The sequence below is a fragment of the Gopherus evgoodei genome, unplaced genomic scaffold (genome assembly GCF_007399415.2).
Source record: "Gopherus evgoodei ecotype Sinaloan lineage unplaced genomic scaffold, rGopEvg1_v1.p scaffold_279_arrow_ctg1, whole genome shotgun sequence".
NCBI classification, from domain to species: Eukaryota; Metazoa; Chordata; order Testudines; family Testudinidae; genus Gopherus; species Gopherus evgoodei.
This window is the reverse complement of record NW_022059942.1, coordinates 10,747-29,915: the sequence shown is the minus strand read 5'-3', so window position 1 is coordinate 29,915 and position 19,169 is coordinate 10,747. Positions and strand designations below refer to the sequence as shown.

The 19,169-nt window shown below is 67.2% G+C and overlaps 1 protein-coding gene across 1 annotated transcript; it reads left to right on the top strand.

The window, feature by feature from the left end:
- The first annotated feature begins 555 nt into the window (after positions 1-555).
- On the top strand, positions 556-18,987 carry CFB (complement factor B). The gene is made up of 18 exons (XM_030543061.1): positions 556-636; positions 1,191-1,406; positions 1,792-1,977; positions 3,067-3,240; positions 3,339-3,434; positions 3,987-4,123; positions 5,538-5,676; positions 5,790-5,942; positions 9,849-9,950; positions 10,420-10,557; positions 11,124-11,221; positions 14,122-14,239; positions 14,922-15,075; positions 15,148-15,227; positions 16,624-16,724; positions 16,891-17,023; positions 18,135-18,184; positions 18,755-18,987. The coding sequence occupies exons 1-18, from the start codon at positions 588-590 to the stop codon at positions 18,902-18,904; spliced, it is 2,274 nt and encodes a 757-aa protein (XP_030398921.1). The 5' UTR covers positions 556-587; the 3' UTR covers positions 18,905-18,987.
- The last annotated feature ends 182 nt before the right edge of the window (positions 18,988-19,169 follow it).

The window sequence follows — 19,169 nt, the reverse complement described above, 5'->3', positions numbered from 1 at the left end:
GTTTAGGGAAGGGAATTAATACCAGGGGGGGGCAGCCCCTTGTGTTTGCTGCCCATTTCCCGAAAGTCACCTGACTGGCTGGGCCCCCTCCTGCCCCCCCGCCTCCATGTGCCCCCACCTGCCCCCTGAGCCCCTTTCTGCCCCCCACCTCCTGACCCTGGCTCATGCCCCCTCCCAGCCCCCCCCCGCAAACTCCCGTCAGACACCCCCCCCCCGTCAGTTCCTGGCAGAACTGGCAGAGAGAGAAATCCCCCTCCTCCCCCCCGTTGCCCCACAGCTCCCCCACAACCTGCTCCCCCCGCCCTCATCCTGTACCCCCACAACCCCCTCCCCCGCCCTCATCCTGTACCCCCTCAACCCCCTCCCCCCAGCTCCCCCACAACCCCCTCCCCCGCCCTCATCCTGTACCCACTCCACCCCTTCCCCCCAGCTCCCCTCCCCCGCCCTCATCCTGTACCCACTCCACCCCTTCCCCCCCAGCTCCCCTCCCCCCAACCCCTGTCCCTCCCCGCCCCCCAGCCCCGCCCGCGGGCAGCCGGGCTCGGCCAGACCCGGCTCCGCTCAGCCCCGGACGGACGCGCCGAGCGATGGGACCCGCAGCCCCGCTGCTCGCCTGGCTCCTGGCGCTGAGCCTCGGTGGGTCCCCCCGACCAGCCCCCCCTGTCCCCCCAAAGCCCCCCAGCTCCCCCCGACCGGCCCCCCCACAACCCTCCTCGCTCGGCCCCCCACTGCCCCCCCAGCCCCCCCACAACACGACCCCCCCGCAGCCCACCGGCTCCCCCACAACCCAACCCCGCACAGCCCCACAGCCCCCCGCGGCCCGGCTCCCCCACAACCGCCCAGCTACCCCCACCCGGCCCCCGAGCCGGCCCCCCCACAACCTGGCCCCCAGCCAGCCCCACGCCGGGCCCCCAACCCAGCCAGCCCTCTCCCACCACTCCCAGCTCAGGGCCCCCAACCTGGCTCGACCCCCCATAACCCCCCCAGCAAGTCCCTCCCCAGAGCTCGGGCAGACGGGGGGGTAATTGGGGTGGGTCCTACACACATTGTCCCTGCCCGGCAGGTGCGTTTTTATGGGTCCCACACAAATGGCCGGGTGCCCCCCGGTGGGATTGGGGGGTATTTGAGGGGCCGCGAGGGGAGATGTGGGGGGGTCCCTGGCCTCGCCCTGATGCTCTCATTCCCCCCAGGTGCGGCCGCCAGCGACGCCCCGAGCTGTGACCCCCAGGCAGCGCCGATCGTGGGGGGCTCGGCCCGGGTGCAGCGCCAGGGGCAGATGCTGGTGTACCAGTGCCCCGCGGGGCAGTTCCCGTACCCCACCCCCATCCGGGAGTGCCGTTCCAACAGCCAGTGGAGCCCCCTGCGCGCCCCCGGCGGCCGCCCCCTCGCCAAGGCCGAGTGCAGAGGTGGGGGGCCGGGGGCAGAGGGGTCTGGGAGCTGGGGGAAGGCAGGGAGTTCTGGAAGGGTGTTTGGGGGCCATGGGGGGTGTGTAGGGGTCAGTGGGAGATGGCGGCCGTTTGGGGGTGTCTGGGGGCCGTGGGGGGTGTTTGGGTACCAGCGAGAGGCGGGGGGGAATCTGGGAGCCAGGTGGGGGTTCAGGTGCCAGGGGGATGTCTGGGGGCAGGGGGGGTGTCTGCGTGCTGTGAGGGAAAGCGGGGGGCCGTGGGGGTGTCCAGGTGCCAGGGGGAGGTGGGGTGCTCGGGGAGAGGCTGGAGGAGATGTCTGGGTGCTGGGAGGTGTCGGAGGGCCATGGGGGGGCACCCAGAACAGACCATTCCCCTGTCCCCGCAGCGATCCAGTGCCCGGGCCCGCTGGAGTTCGACAACGGGCACTTCCACCCCCGCCAGCCACGCTACAACATCAGCCAGACGCTGACCTTCGAGTGCTTCGAGGGGTACACGCTGCGCGGCCCCCACAACCGCACCTGCCTGCCCAACGGGAAGTGGAGCGGGGGGACGGCCATCTGCGACGACGGAGGTGAGGGGGAGCCGAGCGTGTGGACATGCCCTGACACGGCCCTGACACGGCCTGGCACGCCCCCAACACAGGCTGACACACCCAGCCGTGCCCCAACACGGCCCCGAGACAGGCTAATGTGCCCCCAATACAGGCTAACACCCCAATGGAGGCTGACACACCCAGACATGGCCCCGACATGGGCTAACATGCCCCCAGCACAGGCTGACACACCCAGCCGTGCCCCAACACGGCCCCGAGACAGGCTAATGTGCCCCCAATACAGGCTAACACCCCAATGGAGGCTGACACACCCAGACATGGCCCCGACATGGGCTAACGTGCCCCCAACACAGGCTGACACACCCAGCTGTGCCCCAACACGGCCCCGACACAGGCTAATGTGCCCCCAATACAGGCTAACACCCCAATGGAGGCTGACACACCCAGACATGGCCCCGACATGGGCTAACGTGCCCCCAACACAGGCTGACACACCCAGCTGTGCCCCAACACGGCCCCGACACAGGCTAATGTGCCCCCAATACAGGCTAACACCCCAATGGAGGCTGACACACCCAGACATGGCCCCGACCTGGGCTAACGTGCCCCCAACACAGGCTGACACACCCAGCTGTGCCCCAACACGGCCCCGACACAGGCTAATGTGCCCCCAATACAGGCTGACACCCCAATGGAGGCTGACACACCCAGACATGGCCCCGACCTGGGCTAACGTGCCCCCAACACAGGCTGACACACCCAGCCGTGCCCCAACACGGCCCCGACACAGGCTAATGTGCCCCCAATACAGGCTGACACCCCAATGGAGGCTGACACACCCAGACATGGCCCCGACATGGGCTAATGTGCCCCCAACACAGGCTGACACACCCAGCCGTGCCCCAACACGGCCCCGACACAGGCTAATGTGCCCCCAACACAGGCTAACACACCCAGCCGTGCCCCAACACAGCCCTGACACAGGCTAATGTGCCCCCAACACAGGCTAACACCCCAATGGAGGCTGACACACCCAGACATGGCCCCGACATGGGCTAACCTGCCCCAGCAGGGGCCGACACGGGCTGACACCCCCTCTCCCCGCAGAGGGCCAGTGCCCGGACCCTGGTGTCCCCATCGGGGCGACGAAGGACGGGCAGCTCTACCGGGTGGAGGATCGGGTCCGGTACCGGTGTGGCCGGGGGCTCGTCATGTTCGGATCCAAAGAACGGACCTGCCAGGAGTCCGGCGCCTGGAGTGGGACACAGCCGGAGTGTCGAGGTGATGGGATGGGGGGACGCGGGGGGGTCGGGGATGGGGGGACGCGGGGGAGTGATCCCCAGTTTCTCAGCCCCCCCTCTCTTCCTGCCCCCCCCCAGACCCGTCCACCTACGACACCCCCGAGGAAGTGTCCTCCGCGTTCATCGCCTCGCTCTCGGAGACCGTGGAGGTGGCTGATCCGAACCGGACCACCTGTGAGTCACGGCGGTGGGGGGCATTCGGCGAGGGGGTCGCAGTTCGGGGACGGCTCAGCTAGGGGTGCTGGGGGACTGGGGGGGGGATTGCAGTTGAGCGGGGCTCGGCCAGCAGGGGTCACTGGGGGTGGATTGCAGTTTGGGGGGGCTTGGCCAGGAGGGGTTGGGGGGCCAAGGGGAGGATCGCAGTTCGGAAGGGGCTCAGACAGGAGGGTTGGAAAGAGAATCGCAGTTTGGGGGGCCTTAGCCAGCAGGGGTTGGGGGGCCGGGGGCAGGATCGCAGTTCGGGGGGGGGCTTGGCCATGAGGGGTTGGGGGGCCGGGGGCAGGATCGCAGTTGAGGGGGGCAGCCTGCCTGAATTGGGGGATCACAGGCCAGGGGGGCAGGAAGAGGGAGTTTGTAATGGGGCGGTCAGGATGGGCTCGGGGGGGCAGCAGGGAGGACGTGGCTGGGAGGCCTGCCCGTGGCTGGGGAGGGGGTGGGGCGCAGCGGGAGGGGCTCTGCTGGGGAAGGGGGGGTCCAGTCGCCCACTGACCCCCCCGCTCTCCGCAGCGGAGAACGTGAAGCGGAAGATCGTGATCGAGGCCGGCGGGTCCATGAACATTTACCTGGTGCTCGACGCCTCGGACAGCGTGGGGGAGGGGAACTTCTCCCGCGCCCGCGACGTCCTGGTCCAGCTCATCGAGAAGGTGGGGACACCTCCCAAAACCCCGGGGACCCCCACCATCCCCTAGTGCCCACCTGGCCCCATGGGAACCCCCCCAAAACCCCAGGGACCCCCACCATCCCCTAGTGCCCCCCTGACTCCATGGGAACCGCCAAAACCCCGGGGATCCCCAACATCCCCTAGTGCCCACCTGGCCCCATGGGAACCCCCCCAAACTCCGGGGATCCCCACCATCCCCTAGTGCCCACCTGGCCCCATGGGAACCCCCAAAACCCCAGGGACCCCCACCATCCCCTAGTGCCCACCTGACTCCATGGGAACCGCCAAAACCCCGGGGATCCCCAACATCCCCTAGTGCCCACCTGGCCCCATGGGAACCCCCCCAAACCCCGGGGATCCCCACCATCCCCTAGTGCCCACCTGGCCCCATGGGAACCCCCAAAACCCCAGGACCCCCACCATCCCCTAGTGGCCACCTAACTCCATGGGAACCCCCAAAACCCCGGGGATCCCCACCATCCCCTAGTGCCCACCTGGCCCCATGGGAACCCCCAAAACCTTGGGGATCCCCACCATCCCCTAGTGCCCACCTGGCCCCATGGGAACCCCCCCAAACCCCGGGGATCCCCACCATCCCCTAGTGCCCACCTGGCTCCATGGGAATCCCCCCAAACACCAGGAATCCCCAACATCCCCTAGTGCCCACCTGGCTCCATGGGAATCCCCCCAAACACCAGGAATCCCCAACATCCCGTAGTGCCCACCTGGCCCCATGGGAACCCCTCGAAACCCCAGGGACCCCCACCATCCCCTAGCACCCACATGGCCCCATGGAAACCCCCAAAACCCCAGGGACCCCCAACATCCTCTAGCACCCACCTGTCCCCATGGGAACCCTCCCAAACCCCAGGGATCCCCAACATCCCCTAGTGCCCACCTGGCCCCACAGGAACCCCCCAAACTCTGGGGACCCCCAAAATCCCCTAGTGCCCACCAGGCCCCACAGGAACCCCCCAAACTCTAGGGACCTCCAACATCCCCTAGCGCCCACCAGGCCCCATGGAAACCCCCTACCCCCTTGCACCCCCCACATCGCCTAATGCCCATCTGGCCCCATGGGAACCCCCCGCCCCCCGAAAACCCAGCTCCTCGGGCACCCTGCAACCTTCACCAAACACCCAAAGTCCCCAGTAGCCTGGGCCTCCCCCAACCCCTCTCCTCGTATCCCCAATGCCAGCACCCCTAGGGCCTGTCAGCACCCCCAGACCTCTAGTACCCCTCACCGTCCCTGGGCACCCCCTCGGACCTCACAATCCCCAGCCCTCTGGGGTTTGGGGGCCCCCAACTGCCCCTGCACCCAGGGGGGCCGAGACACCTGCCCCATGTCCAGTGGGTGCCCCCGGCCCCCCTGCCCTGACGCTCGACTTCCCCCCTAGATCTCCAGCTACGGGGTCTTTCCCCGCTATGGGGTCTTGACCTTCGCCACCGACCCCCACGTCGTGGTGAGCACCGTGAACGCCCAGAGCAGCGACGCCGACTGGGTCAGCACCAAGCTGGGGGACCTGAAATACGAGAGTGAGTCCGGGGGCGGGGGGCTATCTGGGGGAGCTGCAGGGGGGCTCTGCGGGGGTCGCTGTGGGGGTCGCTGTGGGGGTCCCGGCCGCCCTGACCCCCCCGTGCCCCCCCAGGCCATGCGCTGCGCAGCGGCACCAACACCAAGGCCGCGCTGGAGGCCGTGCACAACATGATCATCGAGCAGGAGCAGGACGAGATTCGCAAGGGCCACAAGGTGGCGCCGGTCGCCAACTCCACCCGCCACGTGCTGGTCCTCATGACGGATGGTGAGACCCCTGTACCCCCAAACCCCCTGTACCCCCAAACCCCAACTCCACCCGCCACGTGCTGGTCCTCATGACGGATGGTGAGACCCCCTGTACCCCCAAACCCCCTGTACCCCCAAACCCCAACTCCACCCGCCACGTGCTGGTCCTCATGACGGATGGTGAGACCCCCTGTACCCCCAAACCCCCTGGAACCCCCAAACCTCAACTCCACCCGCCACGTGCTGGTCCTCATGACCGATGGTGAGACCCCCTGTACCCCCAAAGCCTGGAACCCCCAAACCCCAACTCCATCCACCACATGCTGGTTCTAATGACTGATGGTGAGATCCCCCCCATACCCCCAAACCCTGGAACCCCCAACCCCCCTGTACCCCCAAACCCCAAGTCCACCTGCCATGTGCTGGTCCTCATGACCTACGGTGAGACCCCCCTGTACCCCCAAACCTTGGAACGCCCAACCCCCCTATACCCCTAAGCCCCAACTCCACTCATCACGTGCTGGTCCTCATGACCGATGGTGAGACCCCCCCGAACCTGCCTGTACCCCCAAGCCCCAACTCCACCTGCCACGTGCTGGTCCTCATGACTGATGGTGAGACCTCCCTGTATCCCCAAACTCCTCTGTACCTCCAACCCCCCTGTACCCCTGCACCCCAACTCCACCCGCCACGTGCTGGTCCTCATGACGGATGGTGAGACCCTAGTGAGTTTCGCCGGGGACACGGAGACCTGGGAGATGGGTCGGAAGCGAGAGGGAGTGTGGGCTGTGATGGCAGAGAGAAAGGAGGGTCAGGGCACAACTGGGAGGCAGGATCAAACCAGGATCTTAGCTGCCAAATGCGAGACGTCTGGGGAATAAGCAGGAAGAACTGGAAGTGCTAATCAATAAATACAGCTCTGACATCGCTGGCATCACCGACGCGTGGTGGGATAACACACCGGAGCGCTGGTGTGGGTGGGTGCAGCTTGCTCAGGAAGGGCAGGCGGGGGAAAGGGAGGCGTTGCCTTATATATTAAAATGTGCACCCTTGGACAGGAGACGGACGTGTTGAGAGTCTCTGGGTTAGGCTAAAAGGGGTAAGACACAAGGGTGATGTCGTGCTAGGCGTCTGCTACAGGTGGATGAGGCTTTTTTTAAACAACTAACAAAATCATCCAAAGCCCAAGATTTGGTGGTGATGGGGGACTTCAACTATCCAGATATATGTTGGGAAAATAACACTCCAGGGCACAGACTCTCCAATAAGTTCCTGGACTGCATTGCAGACAACTTTTTATTTCAGAAGGTTGAAAAAGCTACTAGGGGGGAAGCTGTTCTAGACTTGATTTTAACAAATAGGGAGGAGCTCGGTGAGAATTTGAAAGTAGAAGGAAGCTTGGGTGAAAGTGATCAGGAAATCAGAGTGCTGACAATTCTAAGGAAGGGTAGAAGGGAGTACAGCAGAATAGAGACAATGGATTTCAGGAAGGCGGATTTTGGTGAGCTCAGAGAGCTGATAGGCAAGGTCCCATGGGAATCAAGACTGAGGGGGAAAACAACTGAGGAAAGTTGGCAGTTTTTCAAAGGGACACTATTAAGGGCCCAAAAGCAAGCTACTCCGCTGGGTAGGAAAAATAGAAAATGTGGCAAAAGACCAGCTTGGCTTAACCACGAGATCTTGCGTGACCTACAAAAATAAAAAGGAGTCTCATAAAAATGGAAACTAGGTCAGATTACAAAGGACGAATATAGGCAAATAACACAGGAATGCAGAGGCAAGATTAGAAAGGCAAAGGCACAAAATGAACTCAAACTATCTATGGGAATAAAGGGAAACAAGAAGACTTTTTATCAATACATTAGAAGCAAGAGGAAGACCAAGGACAGGGTAGGCCCACTGCTCAATGAGGAGGGGGAAACAGTAACGGGAGACTTGGAAATGGCAGAGATGCTTAATGACTTCTTTGTTTCGGTCTTCACTGAGAAGTCTGAAGGAATGTCTAGTATAGTGAATGCTTACGGGAAGGGGGTAGGTTTAGAAGAGAAAATAAAAAAAGAACAAGTAAAAAATCACTTAGAAAAGTTAGATGCCTGCAAGTCACCAGGGCCTGATGAAATGCATCCTAGAATACTCAAGGAGTTAATAGAGGAGGTATCTGAGCCTCTAGCTATTATCTTTGGGAAATCATGGGAGACCGGAGAGATTCCAGAATGCTGGAAAGGGGCCAGTCCAGTGCCCAACTCTCAAAAGGGAAATAAAAACAACCCAGGGAACCACAGACCAGTGAGTTCAACTTCTGTGCCAGGGAAGCTAATGGAGCCAGTAATGAAGGAAATCATCTGCAAAACCTTGGAAGGTGGTAAGGTGATAGGGAATAGCCAGCGTGGATTTGTAAAGAACAAATCATGTCACACCAATCCGATAGCTTTCTCTGATGGGATAACGAGCCTTGTGGATAAGGGAGAAGCGGTGGATGTGATATACCTAGACTTTAGTAAGGTATTTGATACGGTCTCGCATGATATTCTTATAGATAAACTAGGAAAGTACAATTTAGATGGGGCTACTATAAGGTGGGTGCATAACTGGCTGGATAACCGTACTCAGAGAGTAGTTGTTAATGGCTCCCAATCCTGCTGGAAAGGTATAACAAGTGGGGGTCCGCAGGGGTCTGTTTTGGGACCGGCTCTGTTCAATATCTTCATCAATGATTTAGATGTTGGCATAGAAAGTACGCTTATTAAGTTTGCGGACGATACCAAACTGGGAGGGATTGCAACTGCTTTGGAGGACAGGGTCAAAATTCAAAATGATCTGGACAAGTTGGAGAAATGGTCTGAGGTAAACAGGATGAAGTTCAATAAAGATAAATGCAAAGTGCTCCACTTAGGAAGGAACAATCAGTTTCACACATACAGAATGGGAGGAGACTGTCTAGGAAGGAGTATGGCAGAAAGAGATCTAGGGGTCATAGTGGACCACAAGCTGAATAGGAGTCAACAGTGTGATACTGTTGCAAAAAAAGCAAACATGATTCTGGGATGCATTAACAGGTGTGTTGTAAACAAGACACGAGAAGTCATTCTTCCGCTTACTCTGCGGTGGTCAGGCCTCAGCTGGAGTATTGTGTCCAGTTCTGGGCACCGCATTTCAGGAAAGATGTGGAGAAACTGGAGAGGGTCCAGAGAAGAGCAACGAGAATGATGAAAGGTCTTGAGAACATGACCTATGAAGGAAGGCTGAAGGAATTGGGTTTGTTTAGTTTGGAAAAGAGAAGACTGAGAGGGGACCTGATAGCAGTTTTCAGGTATCTAAAAGGGTGTCATCAGGAGGAGGGAGAAAACTTGTTCACCTTAGCCTCCAATGATAGAACAAGAAGCAATGGGCTTAAACTGCAGCAAGGGAGATTTAGGTTGGACATTAGGAAAAAGTTCCTGACTGTCAGGGTAGTTAAACACTGGAATAGATTGCCTAGGGAAGTTGTGGAATCTCCATCTCTGGAGATATTTAAGAGTAGGTTAGATAAATGTCTATCAGGGATGGTCTAGACAGTATCTGGTCCTGCCATGAGGGCAGGGGACTGGACTTGATGACCTCACGAGGACCCTTCCAGCCCTAGAGTGTGAATCTATTACCCCCCAATCCCCCTGTACCCCCAAACCCCTCTGTACCCCAAACCCCAACTCCACCCACCACATGCTTGTCCTCATGAGACCCCTGAACCCCCCCAGAGCCCCTGTACCCCTGAACACCTCTCTAGTCCCCTGTGCCCTTCCCAGCCCCACTGAAGTCCCAACCTCTCCCCCCCACACACTCCTTCACTCCAGGCAGCGCCTCAGCCTCCCACAGTGCCCAACCCCCATCCTCTGAGTCCCCTCCCCCATCTGCACCCCCAGCCCCCCTCACTCTCCCCTACCCCCAGGGAACACCAACATGGGGGGCTCCCCGATGCCGGTGGTGAGGCAGATCCGGGAGCTCCTGAGCATCGGCCGGGACATCCGCAACCCCCGCGAGGATTACCTGGGTGAGGGGGCCGGGGGTGCTGGGGGAGTGGGGCAGGTCGTGGGGGGCCATGGGGGAGGCATGGGGGGGTTGGCCATGGAGTCGGCGGGGGAGCCAATGGTGAGTCTCTGGAGTGAGGGGTCTGGGAGGTTGGCAGGGGGTCCATGGGGGGCTGTGGGGGAGAGGGCCGTGGGGGTTGGGGCCATGGGGTTGGAGAGGTAGGGGGGTTGGCCGTGGGGTCGACGGGGGGGGTCCATGGGGAGCCATGGGGGTTGGGGCCATGGGGCCGGGGGGTGTTGGCAGGGGAGTTCATGGGGGGCTGTGGGGGAGAGGGCCGTGGGGGTTGGGGCCGTGAGGTCGTGGAGGGGGATTGGCTGTGGGGTCGGCGGGGAAGTGCATGGGGGGCTGTGGGGGATAGGGCCGTGGGGGTTGGGGCCGTGGGGTCGGCAGGCGGCTGCACGGTGGCCCCACAGCCCGGCTCCCCCCCCCAGATATCTACGTGTTCGGGATCGGGGCCATGGTGAACGCCGAGAACATCGCCGAGTTGGCCTCCAAGAAGAGCGGCGAGAAACACGTCTTCCATATGCAGGACATCAGGGACCTGCAGAAGGCCTTCCACGACATGATCGGTACCGGGAACCCCGGCTCCCTGCCCCCCTGCCCCACGAACCCCGGTGTCCGGCGCCCCCCTGCCCCACGAACCCCGGCGTCCGGCGCCCCCCTGCCCCACGAAGCCCGGTGTCCGGCGCCCCACTGCCCCACGAAGCCCGGTGTCCGGCACCCACCCCCCTGCCCATGAACCCTGGCGTCTGGCTCTCTGCCCCCCTGCCCACGAACCCTGGGAACCCCGGCGTCTGGCACACCCCTGCCCCCATGAACCCCGGCGTCCGGCCCCCTGCCAACCCTGGCTCCCTGCCCCCGAGTCTGGGAATCCCGGCGTCTGGCTCCCCCTCCCCGCAAACCCTGGCATCCGGCTCCCCACCCCTACTCTAACCCACCAGCCCCCACTTCCCTCCCCGAGCTGGGAGAGAACCCAGGTGTCCAGGCTCCCAGCCCTGCCCCCCGACTCACCAGCCCCCAGTCCCCTCCCTGAGCTGGGAGAGAACCCAGGAGTCCGGGCTCCCAGCCCAGCTCCCCCCTCCCCTCCCCGAGCTGGGAGAGAACCCCGGCGTCCTGACCCTGTGTCTGCCCCCAGACGAGAGCGAGACGCTGAGCATGTGCGGCCTGGGCTGGGCGCACGAGGAGGCCAACGACTACCAGCGAAACCCCTGGCACGTCAGCATCAAAATCGCCGTGAGTGGGGCTGGGAGGGGAGGGGGCACACGGGGGAGATGGGGGTGGGGTGCAGGGGGCTGGAGGTGGGAGGGGGTGCAGGGCACAGGGGAGCTGGGAGGGGAGGGGGCACATGGGGAGATGGGGGTGGGGTGCAGGGGGCTGGAGGTGGGAGGGGGTGCGGGGCACAGGGGAGCTGGGAGGGGGTGCGGGGCACAGGGGGGAGATGGGGTGGGGTGCAGGGGGCTGGAGGTGGGAGGGGGTGCGGGGCACAGGGGAGCTGGGAGGGGGTGCGGGGCACAGGGGGGAGATGGGGGTGGGGTGCAGGGGGCTGGAGGTGGGAGGGGTGCGGGGCACAGGGGAGCTGGGAGGGGAGGGGGCACACGGGGGAGATGGGGGTGGGGTGCAGGGGGCTGGAGGTGGGAGGGGGTGCGGGGCACAGGGGAGCTGGGAGAGGAGGGGGCACACGGGGGAGATGGGGGTGGGGTGCAGGGGGCTGGAGGTGGGAGGGGGTGCGGGGCACAGGGGAGCTGGGAGGGGGTGCGGGGCACAGGGGGCAGATGGGGGTGGGGTGCAGGGGGCTGGAGGTGGGAGGGGGTGCGGGGCACAGGGGAGCTGGGAGGGGAGGGGGCACAGGGGGGAGATGGGGGTGGGGTGCAGGGGGCTGGAGGTGGGAGGGGGTGCGGGGCACAGGGGAGCTGGGAGGGGGTGCGGGGCACAGGGGGGAGATGGGGGTGGGGTGCAGGGGGCTGGAGGTGGGAGGGGGTGCGGGGCACAGGGGGGAGATGGGGTGGGGTGCAGGGGGCTGGAGGTGGGAGGGGGTGCGGGGCACAGGGGAGCTGGGAGAGGAGGGGGCACACGGGGGAGATGGGGGTGGGGTGCAGGGGGCTGGAGGTGGGAGGGGGTGCGGGGCACAGGGGAGCTGGGAGGGGGTGCGGGGCACAGGGGGGAGATGGGGGTGGGGTGCAGGGGGCTGGAGGTGGGAGGGGGTGCGGGGCACAGGGGAGCTGGGAGGGGAGGGGGCACACGGGGGAGATGGGGGTGGGGTGCAGGGGGCTGGAGGTGGGAGGGGGTGCGGGGCACAGGGGAGCTGGGAGGGGGTGCGGGGCACAGGGGGGAGATGGGGGTGGGGTGCAGGGGGCTGGAGGTGGGAGGGGGTGCGGGGCACAGGGGAGCTGGGAGGGGAGGGGGCACACGGGGGAGATGGGGGTGGGGTGCAGGGGGCTGGAGGTGGGAGGGGGTGCGGGGCACAGGGGAGCTGGGAGGGGAGGGGGCACACGGGGGAGATGGGGGTGGGGTGCAGGGGGCTGGAGGTGGGAGGGGGTGCGGGGCACAGGGGAGCTGGGAGGGGGTGCGGGGCACAGGGGGCAGATGGGGGTGGGGTGCAGGGGGCTGGAGGTGGGAGGGGGTGCGGGGCACAGGGGAGCTGGGAGGGGAGGGGGCACAGGGGGGAGATGGGGGTGGGGTGCAGGGGGCTGGAGGTGGGAGGGGGTGCGGGGCACAGGGGAGCTGGGAGGGGGTGCGGGGCACAGGGGGGAGATGGGGGTGGGGTGCAGGGGGCTGGAGGTGGGAGGGGGTGCGGGGCACAGGGGAGCTGGGAGGGGGTGCGGGGCACAGGGGGGAGATGGGGTGGGGTGCAGGGGGCTGGAGGTGGGAGGGGGTGCGGGGCACAGGGGAGCTGGGAGAGGAGGGGGCACACGGGGGAGATGGGGTGGGGTGCAGGGGGCTGGAGGTGGGAGGGGGTGCGGGGCACAGGGGAGCTGGGAGGGGGTGCGGGGCACAGGGGGGAGATGGGGGTGGGGTGCAGGGGGCTGGAGGTGGGAGGGGGTGCGGGGCACAGGGGAGCTGGGAGGGGAGGGGGCACACGGGGGAGATGGGGGTGGGGTGCAGGGGGCTGGAGGTGGGAGGGGGTGCGGGGCACAGGGGAGCTGGGAGGGGGTGCGGGGCACAGGGGGGAGATGGGGGTGGGGTGCAGGGGGCTGGAGGTGGGAGGGGGTGCGGGGCACAGGGGAGCTGGGAGGGGAGGGGGCACACGGGGGAGATGGGGGTGGGGTGCAGGGGGCTGGAGGTGGGAGGGGGTGCGGGGCACAGGGGAGCTGGGAGGGGAGGGGGCACACGGGGGAGATGGGGGTGGGGTGCAGGGGGCTGGAGGTGGGAGGGGGTGCGGGGCACAGGGGAGCTGGGAGGGGGTGCGGGGCACAGGGGAGCTGGGAGGGGAGGGGAGGGGTGGCGACTTGGGGTGCAGGGGGCTGGCAGGGGGGACATGGGGCTCTGGGGAAGAAGGGACTGGAGATGATGGGTGGGTGGGGAAGGGCACGGGGGGAGGGGGAACTGGGGGCTTTGGGGGGCCAGGGGGAGCCCCCTGCTCATGCTGGGGTCTTGGAGCCACATGGCACCTGCTACCCATCTGCTGGAGACACACGCTGGGTCCCCCCCAGCAGGGACCCCGACCTCAGCCCCTCCTACCCCGGTCGCTCTCCCCACACGCACCCCCTGTGCCCCCTGCCCCTCTTACCCCAGACCCGTCTCCCCACACCCCCCCCCAGCAGTGCCCCCGGCCTCGGTCCCTCCTACCCCAGACCCATCTCCCCACACGCCCCCCCAGTGCCTCCGGCCCCTCCTACCCCGGGCCACTCTCCCCACATGCCCCCCCAACAGGGACCCCCGCCTCAGCCCCTCCTACCCCGGCCGCTCTCCCCACACACCCCCAGTGCCCCCGGCCTCAGCCCCTCCTACCCCGGCCGCTCTCCCCACACACACCCCCTGTGCCACTGGCCTCGGCCCCTCCTACCCCGGGCCAATCTCCCCACACACCCCCAGCAGGGACCCTGGCCTCAGCGCCTCCTACCCCAGCCGCTGTCCCCACACGCCCCCACAGCAGGGACCCCGACCTGTCTCCCCATGCCCCCCTCTCTCTGCAGCGCCCTGGGAAGGGGCTGGAGTCCTGCAAGGGGGCCCTGATCTCCGAGTACTTCGTGCTCACGGCCGCCCACTGCTTCGACATCGACGACCAGGCCCACTGGATCACCGTGGACGTGGGTGAGCCGGACGCCGGGGTTCTCTGCCTGGCCCGGGTGTGGAGCCCGGACTCCTGGGTTCTCTGCCTGGCCCGGGTGTGGAGCCTGGACGCTGGGGTTCTCTGCCTGGCCCGGGTGTGGAGCCCGGACGCCGGGGTTCTCTGCCTGGCCCGGGAGGGGAGGGGAGCCCGGACTCTGGGGTTCTCTGCCTGGCCCGGGAGGGGAGTGGGAGCTGGTGGGTCAGAGCAGGGGGGGCTAGGAGCCAGGATGCCTGGGTTCTCTCCCAGCTCTGGCGGGGTGGGGGGTGCTGCGAGCAGGGGCTGGCGCCGGACACCTGGGTTCTCTCCCAGCTCGGGGGGGGGGAATGGGGGCTGGTGGGTTAGAGCCGGGGGGGGCTGGGAGCCAGGACGCCTGGGTTCTCTCCCGGCTCTGGGGGTGGTGGGTGCTGCGAGCAGGGGCTGGCGCCGGACGCCTGGGTTCTCTCCCGGCTCTGGGAAGGGAGTGGGGGCTGGTGGGTTAGAGCGGGCGGGGGGGCTGGGAGCCAGGACGCCTGGGTTCTCTCCCGGCTCTGGGAAGGGAGTGGGGGCTGGTGGGTTAGAGCGGGGGGGGGGGCTGGGAGCCAGGACGCCTGGGTTCTCTCCCGGCTCTGGGGGGGGTGGGTGCTGCGAGCAGGGGCTGGCCCCGGACGCCTGGGTTCTGCGCAGGGAAGTCGAGCTCGGCGAATCGGGTGGAGAGGCTCTGGAGTCACCCCCAGTACAACATCGGGAAGCTCCGGGGCGCCGGGATCCCCGAGTTCTACGACTACGACGTGGCCCTGGTCAAACTCACCACCAAGATCAAGTTCTCCTTCAACGCCCGGTGAGTGGGGGTCCCGGGCCCCTCCCCCGCCGGCCCCCCAGCCGCCCGCTGACCCTCTGCTGCCCCCCCCAGGCCCATCTGCCTGCCCTGCACCGAGGGCACCACCCGCGCCCTGCGCAAGCCCCACCCGGAGACCACCTGCAACGACCACAGTAAGAGCCGGTGCCCCCCCCCACCCCCCCAGTGCCCCCCGCTCCCAACCACTGCCCCCTGGCCCCCCCGTACCCTCCCGCTCCTGACCCATAGCCCCCCCACCCCCAGCTCCACCAGTGCCCCCCGCTCCCAACCCCTGGTCCCCCCAGTACCCTCCCGCTCCTGACCTATGGCCCCCTGCCCCCCAGTTTGTCCCGCTCCCAACCCATGGCCCTCCCTGTGCCCCCTTGCTCCCGACCTGCATCCCCTGCTCTCCCAGTGCCCCCCGGCTTCCGACCCACAGTCCCCTTCCCCGCAGTGCCCCCCCACTCCCAACTCACAGCCCCCGCCCTCCCGCTCCCCCGAGCTCAGCAGGTGCCCCTCACTCCTGACTCGCAGCTGCCTGCCCCCCCCCAGCTTCACGGGTGCCCCTCACTCCTGACTCCCAGCCCCCCAACTCCACAGGTGCCCCTCACTCCCGACCCGCAGCCCCCCAGCTCCACGGGTGCCCCTCACTCCCGACCTGCAGCCCCCCAGCTCGCTGGGTGCTCCTCACTCCCGCCCCGCAGCCCCTGCCCCACCCCGCAGCTCGGCGGGTGCCCCTCACTCCCGACCCGCAGCCCCTGCCCCACCCCGCAGCTCGGCGGGTGCCCCTCACTCCCGACCCGCAGCCCCTGCCCCCCAGCTCAGCAGGTGCCCCTCACTCCCGACCCGCAGCCCCTGCCCCCCAACTCCACAGGTGTCCCTCACTCCCGACCCGCAGCCCCCCAGCTCGCTGGGTACTCCTCACTCCCGCCCCGCAGCCCCTGCCCCACCCCGCAGCTCGGCAGGTGCCCCTCACTCCCGACCTGCAGCCCCTGCCCTCCCAGCTCGACGGGTGCCCCTCACTCCCGACCCGCAGCCCCCCAGGTCGACGGGTGCCCCTCACTCCCGACCTGCAGCCCCCCAGCTCCCTGGGTGCCCCTCACTCCCGCCCCGCAGCCCCTGCCCCACCCGCAGCTCGGCAGGTGCCCCTCACTCCCGACCCGCAGCCCCTGCCCCCTCCCCAGCTCGGCGGGTGCCCCTCACTCCCGACCTGCAGCCCCCCAGCTCGGCGGGTGCCCCTCACTCCCGCCCCGCAGCCCCTGCCCCCCAGCTCAGCAGGTGCCCCTCACTCCCGCCCCGCAGGCCCCTGCCCCCCAGCTCAGCAGGTGCCCCTCACTCCCGCCCCGCAGCCCCTGCCCCACCCCGTAGCTCGGCGGGTGCCCCTCACTCCCGCCCCGCAGCCCCTGCCCCCCAGCTCAGCAGGTGCCCCTCACTCCCGACCCGCAGCCCCTGCCCCACCCCGTAGCTCGGCGGGTGCCCCTCACTCCCGCCCCGCAGCCCCTGCCCCCCAGCTCTGCCGGTGCCCCTCACTCCCGAGTCTCTGGCCCGCAGAGCGGCTGCTGCTGACGGTGGGCGAGGTCCCGGCGCTCTTCGTGCACGAGGGGAAGAAGAAGCTGGAGCGGAAACACGTGAACATCAAGAACGGGGTGAAGGTGAGGGACCCCGGCGTCCGGGGTGGGTGGGAGCCGGAGCCAGGCAGGCCGGGGGAGCCGTGGGCCAGGCCGGGCCTGAGAGGGGGCGACCCCGGGGGGATCTGGGGGCAGCGGGAGCCCCTGGGGGGAGTCGAGGGGCCCCACGGTGAACCTCCCTCTCCCCCAGAAATCAGCCTGCGAGGCGGACGCAAAGAAGGCCCCGATTTACGCCAACGTGACGGACGTGAAGCAGGTGGTGACGCCCCGATTCCTTTGCACCGGGGGAATCGACCCCGTCGTGGACCCCAACACCTGCAAGGGTGAGCACTGCCCCTCGATTCCCGCAGCCCCCCAAATCTCCCCCAGCCACACCCCAGATCCTCACAGCCCCCACCCAGCCGGGATCCCCCCAGAGCCCCCAAATCTCCCCCAGCCAGGATCCCCCCGGATCCTCAGCCCCCACCAGCCAGGAGCCCCCCAGAACCCCCAAATCTCCCCCAGCCAGGATCCCCCCAGATCCTCAGCCCCCACCAGCCAGGAGCCCCCCAGAGCCCCCAAATCTCCCCCAGCCACACCCCAGATCCTCAGCCCCCACCCAGCCAGGAGCCCCCCAGAACCCCCAAATCTCCCCCAGCCAGGATCCCCCCAGATCCTCGGCCCCCACCAGCCAGGAGCCCCCCAGAGCCCCCAAATCTCCCCCAGCCACACCCCAGATCCTCAGCCCCCACCCAGCCAGGAGCCCCCCAGAACCCCCAAATCTCCTCCAGCCAGGATCCCCCCAGATCCTCAGCCCTCAGCAGCCAGGAGCCCCCCAGAGCCCCCAAATCTCCCCCAGCCGGGATCCCCCCAGATCCTCAGCCCCCACCCAGCCAGGAGCCCCCCAGAGCCCCCGAATCTTCCCCAGCCAGTATCCCCTCCCAGATCCTCACAGCCCCCACCCAGCCGGGATTCCCCCAGAGCCCCCGAATCTCCCCCAGCCAGGATCCCCCCAGAGCCCCCAAATCTCCCCCAGCTGGGACCCCTCCAGATCCTCACAGCCCCCACCCAGCTGGGATCCCCCCAGAGCCCCCAAATCTCCCCCAGCCAGGATCTCCTCAGATCTTTACTGCCCCCACCCAGCCAGGATCCCCCCAGAGCCCCCAAATCTCCCCCAACTGGGATCCCCCCAGATCCTCACAGCCCCCACCCAGCTGGGATCCCCCCAGGGGGGCCCAATCGCCCCCAGCTGCCCCTCCCCGGTTCCTGGAGCCCCCAGGCTGAGATCCCCCCAGAGCCCCTGAATTTCCCCCAGCTGCCCCCTGGATCCCCCCAGGCTCAACTGTCACCCCCCAGCCAGCAGCAGGGATCCCCCAGCTTCCCCCACAAGCTCCCTGCTTCCCACTGGAACTGGCACCCCCCCAGCTGCCTCAAACCATCTTCTTCCTCCCCCAGGCGACTCTGGGGGCCCCCTCATCATCGCCAAGGGCAAACGCTACATCCAGGTGAGTGCTGCCCCCCCCCCCGTCCTCGCCCCCATACCTGCCCTGGGGCTCGTGGGAGCCGGTGCCCTCCAGAGGGGACAGGCCCCTGCCCCATTCCCTGCCCCCCTGAGCCAGCCAGTCTCTGCCCTGGGGCCGGGGGCAGCCGGCGCCCCCCAGAGGGGACAGGCCCCTGCCCCATTCCCCGCCCCCCTGAGCCAGCCAGTCCCTACCCTGGGGGAGCCGGCGCCCCCCAGAGGGGACAGGCCCCTGCCCCATTCCCTGCCCCCCTGAGCCAGCCAGTCCCTGCCCTGGGGCCGGGGGGAGCCGGCGTCCCCCAGAGGGGACAGGCCCCTGCCCCATTCCCTGCCCCCCTGAGCCAGCCAGTCCCTGCCCTGGGGCCGGGGGGAGCCGGCGCCCCCCAGAGGTGACAGGCCCCTGCCCCATTCCTCGCCCCCCTGAGCCAGCCAGTCCCTGCCCTGGGGCCGGGTGGGAACTAGCGCCCCTCAGAGGGGACAGATCCCCCCTCCTGCCAGTGGGGGGAGCTGTCCCGTGTGTTCTGGCCCCCCCTGACGCCCCCCCGTTCCCCCCCAGGTGGGTGTGATCAGCTGGGGCGTGTTCGACGTCTGCAAGGCCCCCAGCCGCAGGGCCCCGGCCCACGCCCGCGACTTCCACCTCAATCTCTTCACCGTGCTGCCCTGGCTGCGGGACAAGCTGGCCGAGGAGGAGCTGGGCTTCATCTGAGGGGGGCCAAGGGGACCCCAACCTGCCCCCAGCCCCCCCGCCACCCTGGAAATAAAGGTTCAATTCCCAGCCCTGCTGCACTGCGCGGCTGGGAGGCCCGTGAAGAGAGAGAACTCGTCTCGTGACTGGGGGGCTGGGCGGGGGCAGCAGGGGGCTCTGCCCGGGCAGTCAGGGCTCCCCATTGCCCCATGGCGGGGCTAGGGGCTGGGCTGAAGGGGGTGGGGCGGGGGCAGCAGGGGGCTCTGCCCGGGCAGTCAGGGCTCCC